Consider the following 8895-nt stretch of genomic DNA (forward strand, 5'->3'; position numbering starts at 1 on the left):
TTACTTACGTTTATGTTATGTCTATCTTTTGCACAGCTGGTTCTGGCTGTTGGTTATTACTGAGCCGATTACGTGTTTCATCAAATTTATAAATAACGGTAAAATTATTTGATCAATTGAAAAAAAAAAAAAATGAAAAAACTACTTTCAACAGAATGCGTAGCCAAGGCATTGCACAGAGCGCACCACAGGATCCACAGTAAACCACAGGATCTATAGATTAGGATCTGTAGTAAATGTTTTGTTTTAGGTACGATTGTGAAATGTGTAGATTCGAAACAATCCAGATGTCTTGGAGAAACACACCTCTCTCCATCTCACAGACAATGCATTCACTCTGTGTGATGATGTGGCTACGCATTCTGTTTTTCGTATTTTTTTTCAACCCCCGAGGTCAACCCCATATCAGGGCCCAATTTTCTCGAACCCCCGAGTTGATATCAACATGCACCTCATGACAGATTAAATGTGCCTTTCCCTGACTTTTACCAAATGAAAAACAGAGTATATTTCTTCTCTAGAATTCTTTTAGACATATTGCCTGAAGGCTTCACCCTGAGCCTGCCCTCCTCTGGTCCATCAGAGCGAGTCTAACCAGATACTGAGCTGATTGCGTGGAAGATGACCTCTACATTCCTCTGAGAAAATGATTGGATCTTTGACGTGTGTTGTAATAGAGAGATTCGATAAAGAGATGTTCATGGGGCAATTTTGGGAAAATAAACAATATCACTCACATGACAAAATGGACACATGACAAAAGTCGTAATTGCTCTACTTCAGTAGGATATTTCTGCTTTAGGTAAAATATGCTATTTGACCAGGGCCCAATTCAGCAGGTCAGACAGAGCTATATTTACTGCAACAAACCTTTAATTCTCTTCTAGGCTTTTGAGTTTTGTTATCCTAAAATGATATATTATGAAGTGACTGTACCCAAAACATATAAAAGGTTTGGCAGATTGATTCGTGAATGTGGGTTTGAATGACAGACTTTAGCTGAGATAAGTCATATTAGCATGTAAAATATTTTGTATATATATTCACAAATCACCCAACTGGTTGATACACATGCCCTCTTGCCTATAAACCCATATCTTTTAACTCCAGCTCCAGTTTGTAATGCAGGCTTTTTGTTAAAAGGTTAAAGGTTAAAAGGGTACTTTTCTCAGACTTAGAAGCTCCCTCCAGACACCACAGAGGACATCAAACAACTGTTTGCAGTGTGCTACTTCTTAAGTACTTAAAAATAAAATCTAGAGCTGCAACTAACAATTGTTTTCACAACTGATTAATCTTACATTTATTTTCAATCACATAAATTAATTGATCTTTTGGTGTATGAATTGTAAAAAAAAACAACGCCTCCCGCAAGTTCCCAGAGCCCCATATACACATTGCTTGTTTTGTCCGAATAGCAAAAAACAAATATATATTTAAAATACTATAATATTAGAAAAAAATGAGCTTCTCACATTTGAGAGGCTGAAAACAGAATATTCAACATTTTTCCATGAAAAATGAATAATTTATCAATTAACAGACATATATGTAAGTTACCTACATATATTGGCCAAATAAAACATGGGTATATTTTTTTGTAAAATGGACTGTTAGACCCAGGGACTCTAAAAAAGAATACAGTAACAGAAAGGTAACTATTTTATACGACTTTCCAGTCACTATATCCATCCGCCCTCTGATTGGAGGACGTATGTTTACGTAGCAACGTATATACCTTCCGGACCGGAAGATGACGCTCTGGCCAGTCCTAAAAAACTTCCGCCTTAACTTGTAAAGAAAACATAGCAGCTAAAAGGCAATCGACGGCGTAACCAACCGATTTAAGAAGTCAGACCACAGGTAGATACAAGTACACATTGGACACGCATATACCGACTTACACACAGGTTTCAAAGCAGTTTGTTGACGCGTGTTTAGCTCATCAGCAAAAAATCTCCAATTTACTGTAGCTAGCACGTAAGCTACGCTGTTAACTGCTAGCAGTTTGCTATCATCAATTTGGTCGGCCATAGGCCTCAATTGAGTCTCTTTACGGTTAGATCGCGATCAATTTGTCACTCTACACAGCACGTTATTGTTCTGACAATTGATTTTGATAATGTATTGCATTAAATAAAACTCCAAACGTTAGTTAACGTCACACCAGCTACTTTGTTAGCTACGTATACTTAGCCGTCTAGCTAGTCAACTTAGCCTGCCAGTTAGCCAGCCATCGCGTCAGACACTGTAGCTAACGAACAGTAATCTAACTGTACATCTTATAAGACAGGTCAGGAATGACACAAGTACACAGTAAAGCTAGTCAAATACCCAAATGCTTACAATCTAGTTAACAAGAGCTAACAACTAAAAGCAGAGTTGCACTGCCAACTATTTCTCGGTCAGTAATGTTTTCTTGTTCTTTAAATTGGCCTAAATAGATATTCAAAACAGATAGGAAGGAGGACTTGCTTGCAATAACTGCTTGTTTCCTTAATCTTTAGTTGATGTAATCGAATAACTACACATTTAAGTTGCTGTTTGGTCACATTGGCCTTGCTGTCACCAGCAAGGTAACACATAACTGTGCCACTCCCCTAAACCAATCACCAAGGCACATATTCCTGCTTATTAGAAAGATACGTAAAGTTTTACGAGGTTAGATATAAAGTGTTGGTTGGTATCAGTTACACGGGATATGTTAGCTGATAAGCAACAAGAAATTAACAGTAGGGAAATGCTATAAATTGTATGTTTAAGGGAACACAGATTCATGACTGTCATGGTTTGTCCATCAAAGAGTGTTTATGTTTATAACTGTGTAATAACCTGCTCAGTGCATACAGATCCTGCCTAAACTCCCTGCGTGGAAGTCAAAGTATAATTAGTTTTGGCACGCAACATGAAGCCAGGGATCGATGTGCCACTAGTCAGCAGCCATCTGTGACTGTATGAATGTAACTGATAGCTGAAACACTGAATTTCATCATGACACTGCAGAAGGAGCTGTATGTCATGTGGATTGTTTACATCATAGCCAGTACTCGATCCATTTCATCAAGTCAGGATCAGCGGCAATACTAAAACAGTTGATCAAATCAGTGCGTTCCCACTAATAACCAAATTTAAAAAAAGAACCTTCTTAGAATACACTGTACCACCTAAATAGTCAATGTCTTGCCATATAGTCAAACTAAGCTTAATCAGTACCCCGCTGTTTTCTTTCAATTTCTTTTCTCCAGACTCTTGCCAATCTGGAGCGTGTGTGGTTTTCAGAGTGTGTGTGAGTGGGTGAGTGTATGTGTGAGTGTGTGTGAGCTGCAGTTTCCTCCCTACCTTTTCACCAAGAGCTGCTCCTCTCCTGGAGGATGACAATGGAGGAGATGAAGAATGAAGCGGAGACAAACTCCATGGTATCCATGACTCTGTACGCCGTGATGTACCCGGTTTTCAACGAGGTAAAACATCTAATGCTGTCAGCAGTCACCTTTCAATATGTTATGATATTATTTAAAATATATATAAATACACAGACTGATTATAGTTAAGTTACATTTGTGTTAGACTGATAAAAAAGGAGAAACAACTAGAAGTGCAACTGATAAATGCTGAAACAACTCCAGCCTGTCCAGAGTTGGCTGTGATAACGTGTGTTTTCTCTTTTTTTTGTTTCATTAGCTGGAGAGGATCAACCTTTCAGCAGCTCAGACGCTCAGAGCAGCCTTCATAAAGGTACAGCTATGCATGGATCATGACCTGACACATAACAACACAACAGTATCATTCCCATGACCCATCACATTTTCCTGTCATAATATATTTGGTTTATATTTAGACTGCTTCCCAGTTCCCCACTTCTCTTTTTTTAAAAACACATTGAATTTAAAATGTATCTGATGTTCTTCCTCAAGGACACTGACGTGAACGAATCGGGACTGCAGCTAGCGATTATTCTCATTCTCGACTGTTTTGCTGATTATTTTTTTGATTCATTGTTTTAATTATGAATTAGCACAAATATTAAGAAACACCCATTTGAATTTCCAAGAGCCTTATGTGATGTTATCACATGTTTTGTCTCAACAACACGTTGAGAGATCTTACCACTTAGTTTGGTGAGTTCAATGTTATCGTATCCAACAGAATTGATGGCTGGAGGTATATAAAACCCACGTTTTAATAAAGCGTTGTTCTGTGTTCCTATATTTCCTCTCACTGGTGGGAGCCACGCTGTTGCTGCCGATTCACCAGCGAATCGCTGTGAAAGACGCAATCGTTAATCAACCTCCAGCTGAGACATTCTGTTATCACATCAACTCCTTGTTAGTCTCGTGCCTTCTATGCCTCCTCAACACAGTGAAGATACAGAGAGGGCCCAAAACATACAGACATTGGCCTTTTTCTAGAAGAGTTAAAGGAGACATTTGTGAAGCCCTAGGACATGGTTTGATTAGTTATTAGCAATGTAGAAACTGTTAGGTTTATATGAAGTTCATTATGCTTAAGCATCTCCATGCACATGATTGTAATTGAATCAGATGAGACTTTCTTAATGTCTTGATCCTCTTTTTTTTTTTCTATCTATCTATACCCTGCTGTGATTGCACTGGAATAATAAAAGCACATAGATTACCTCTGTGCTGCTGCTGATGAGCAGCAGCGTTCAACGCAAGCACAGATTAAATATTAATGAAGGAGAAGCGGCTTTGTCTTTATGAGATGTGATCACCGTACAGCTGTTTTACCGGGACACGTGTGCGCCTTTTGTTCACTCGTCTCACTGAATGACCTCGCTAATGCTGCGAAACTCGAGGTTGAATTATTCAGGAGGAGAGTTTTCGTGCATTCGTCTGAACGGCTCACAGCGGACATCTGACATTCAACAGAGTTCCAGCTGTGTTCTCTGCCGCTCGGAGCCTCTTCTTGCTTTGGTCGGAGAAGGCGTTCTCTGTCTTATGTATGAATTGCTTCCTTCTGTTCCTCACCCCCGCTTGCCCAATTCTCTTTTGTCAGGCGGAGAGGGAGAACCCTGGCCTGACTCAGGACATCATTATGAAGATCTTGGAGAAAAAGAACGTCCAAATCAACTTCACTGAATCCCTACTGCGCATGGCTGCTGATGATGTGGACGGTGCGTATATAAGAGAGAGAGGTGCTGTGGTGGAAATGGCCTTTTGTAACCCTGAGGTCCAGGTTTCACAGTGATGCAGCTGTATGCCCGGCCTCTCTCCAATTCTTTTGTTCTATCCTGACTTTACCAGCCGGTTTGTTTTCTGTGTCTGTCCAGTTGCATAACTCATCGAGTCTCTGGGAATGTGCTGAACTTTTTTTTTTTTTTTTTTTTCTCCCCCCCCCCCCCCCCCCCTGCAGAGTTCATGATTGACCGACCTGAGCAGGAGTTCCAGGACCTAAATGAGAAGGCCAGAGCTCTGAAACACATTCTCAGCAAAATCCCTGATGAGATCAATGACAGAGTACGCTTCCTACAGACTATCAAGTGAGAGCAAACACACACACACACACACACACACACACCCATTATTGGTGACGATAGTACAAATAACGCAGCGCTGGCCTTATTACGATGATTCACTCAATGTTACCGTCTCTTACATCACCGAGTGTCACACCTCTTGGTTGAATTTGTGTTGTGAAATCGTCTCTTGTGTTGCTGTTGGTTTCCTACAGAGACATAGCCAGCGCCATAAAAGAGCTCCTGGACACGGTCAACAATGTCATTAAGAAATATCAGTACCAGAATCGCAGAGTGAGTAAAAAAACAAACCTGTGTAAGCTGCTCGCTTTTCCCTTGTTTCTTTACGAGGTTTCTGTGTTTATTCTCTTGTTCGTTATTAAGGCTCTGGAGCACCAGAAAAAGGAGTTTGTGAAATACTCCAAAAGTTTCAGCGACACCCTCAAAACATACTTCAAAGACGGAAAGTAAGTGTACCCATAACCCCCCCATGTGTGAGCGTTAGAAGAAGAGTAACACGCGTTTCTAGACAGCCATGTTGCTTGGTTTATTACTGCTAAAATGTTTGTATCAGTTAGTTGATTTGAGGACCATTCTAATGAAATAACATAAGTTGTTTTCAAAGGAATAGTTTGACCTTTTGGGAGTCTGGTTGTCTTAGCTGATTGACAACAAGACTCACTGCCAAGAAGTAGTCCACTTTAGTTTTTATATGTATTAAACAAATGTGATGGAATGCATAGTCAACTTTTCAGATGCCTCTCCACACAGCCAGGCTAGCTGTTTCCCCCGGCTGGTGGTAGCGTCATAATTTGCAAACAAAACTGTGTAGTGTTGTTGCTAAGTAGCCAACTGACTGTAAACTGTTGTTCGTGTTGTATACAGGTCATCTTCTATGTTTGTTTACATTGTATCCACCTCCATTGTACCAATAACCCATGGAGGTTTAAGGAGAACAAAGGACCCGATTGTTTGCAGTGACTCAGCTGGTCATTTGTTAAATAAATGTGTAAATTTGAATGTTGCTCATTGATAGTTTACGATGTTTAAACGGCATCAATGAGCTTCTCCGGTCTGTTTTTCTCAAGTTGTAACTTTGTGTGTTCCCAGGGCAATAAATGTCTTCATCAGTGCAAACCGGCTCATCCACCAAACCAACCTCATACTGCAGACCTTCAAAACCGTGGCCTAGCCCTCAAGAGACCACAGAGGTCCCCCTGTCCTGTGGGGAGCAACTGCTAGGATGGTGGAAGCTTGAAGAGCGCCTGACCCATATATGTAAATTAGAAAGAGTTGATTTTAGGGTTGGGGGTCGATTCCATTGGAGTCGATATTCTAGATTCCAGTTCAAGAGACTGAAAAGTGCCATTTGTTTTGTCAATGAGGATTTTCCAGTCTTGAAATGGAACTGAATGGGCCCAAAGTCTTGGTTGATTTGATTTTATTTGGACAGTTTTAATTTATAACCCTGGTCTTGTTGGGAGTAGGTGAGGCGAGGTGTTTATTAAAGACTAATTGCCATTTTTCTAATATATTCATGTTGATCATTTTACTTTTAGCTTTTCAAATCATGGCTACACATCTCAGACCGCATTCAGCAGGGGTGTGTCTCAGTCGTCTATACTGGTTTTCTCTTCTCGGCTCCTATTTGTGTCATTTTGCCATGGTGTGTATGCGCAGGATCCAGCTGTGGAGAGGACGCAGCGTTGGACATTCGAGAAGCAGACTCGGATATTGTTTCTCTTTATTATCAGAAGACACAAAGCCAAATGACTTCCAGCACAGTGTGCGCCTTACCAAGTCCTGTAACATTCCCTCCTCTCAGTGTCATGAAGCGGAGCCAGTCCCTGCCGTTGGGGGATGTAGAGAGAGAAATGAAAGTTCTGTATTTAACTGATATCTGGTTGCAAATGTTCAATAAATAGTTTCCAAATGATGATGCTTTCTTTAAATGCGTCCGAGTCCAATATGTGTGGAGTCAATTGAGAAAGCGGTTTAAACATTATTTTTTTTATGCTTTTTGGATGTTATGCAAATCCATGAGGCACAAACTGATAGAATTGTTTTACTTTAAGTGCACAGTTCTACTGAGACAATGAGCCAGAAAGCAAAAGTCTTGATTTACTTGCAACATGCTTTATGGGTGAGAAGAACTTAAAAAAAATAACCTTCAAATATCTTAGCCTTTTGCGCAAAGCTTGAGCACTCTTTATGGAGTTTTATTTTGAAAATGACGCCTGTTATTTCGAAGGCCGCGTCACTTGATTTGATGAGCATGCACATCCGCACCAGCAGATGCTTCCTAACCATACCAGGTCATTTCCTTGGTACCGTTCTTGTCAGCTGAAAGACTGTTTAGTTCCTCGGTGCATTTGGACAAAAACATTTCCAGCGTTACCTGGAAACGACGTTCAGATCCTCAACTAGTGAAATAGTTCCTGTTGTAACCGTAACATTTAAAACACTTGTTTACATCAGTAAAGGTGTATAAGTAGTATCGCAAAATGGATAAGTACTCTGCTGTTATGTTGCATGAGATTATTAATGCGTATTCATTATTGAATGCATGGTAGTTAATGCAAAACCAGTTAACCAAAGAACTCCACTGAACTAAAATGTGCAGACCACCAAACAAAGAATAAAGGATTGTTAAGAGGGTTCTTAGCCCATACAGTGCATCATATTTGCAAGGGTGTGGCTTTTATCCAGCTTTTACATAGGTTGCTGTTGGGAAAAATCGAATGATGCCAAAGGCCTGCGTCGTCATGTGAATGTTTGCGTGAACCTCTTTTGACACCAAGCGTCTCAATTGGTTTTGCGATACATCACAGTTGTCTACTAAATGAGCATTTCAGTCTGTCTTAAATAAGAGATAAACCTATTGAACATGTCAATGTTTACGCAGAGCTGATTTGCAACCACGACGTTCCTGATTTAGATTCGGTGACCGAGAACAAATTGTCAAAGAGAAGTGATGTTAGACCTCGTGCAGATTACTCTGTTCGAACGCGATTCGTGTGTTATCCGTTGTGTCAAAGAATTTAGGTTAGGTAAAGTTAGAAAGATATTCAAAGATTCGGACTTCAATAAAGCAACGTTTCGTTAACGATTAATTGAACCGGGAAGTCCAAATCGTTCAATGTCTTTCTAACTTTACCTAAGTAAGAATTTATGCAAATGACGCTGTGCCAGCACACTGGATATATATATATATATATATATATATATATATATATATATATATATATATATATATATACTACGGTGTTAAGATAAAAGGAATCAAACAGAAATATGCCCCACGGTCATAATTATCAGTGATTATTTGGCTGTAAACAGAGTTGTCTGACTGGTTGCACATATGCACATTGAGCTGTTAATCTCCTTGTTAGTAAGCATATCCAGTCTACAGACACAGC

The 8895-nt window shown here is 39.8% G+C and overlaps 1 protein-coding gene across 1 annotated transcript; it reads left to right on the top strand.

The window, feature by feature from the left end:
- Positions 1-1766: 1766 nt before the first annotated feature.
- LOC306789932 (programmed cell death protein 10) lies at positions 1767-7413 on the top strand. The gene is made up of 8 exons (XM_079286026.1): positions 1767-1863; positions 3246-3461; positions 3682-3735; positions 5017-5134; positions 5374-5500; positions 5692-5770; positions 5861-5943; positions 6587-7413. Exons 2-8 carry the CDS (start codon positions 3372-3374, stop codon positions 6666-6668), a joined length of 633 nt encoding a protein of 210 aa, XP_079142152.1. The 5' UTR covers positions 1767-1863; positions 3246-3371; the 3' UTR covers positions 6669-7413.
- The last annotated feature ends 1482 nt before the right edge of the window (positions 7414-8895 follow it).

The sequence above is a fragment of the Melanostigma gelatinosum genome (genome assembly GCF_949748355.1).
Source record: "Melanostigma gelatinosum genome assembly, chromosome: 16".
Taxonomy (NCBI): Eukaryota; Metazoa; Chordata; class Actinopteri; order Perciformes; family Zoarcidae; genus Melanostigma; species Melanostigma gelatinosum.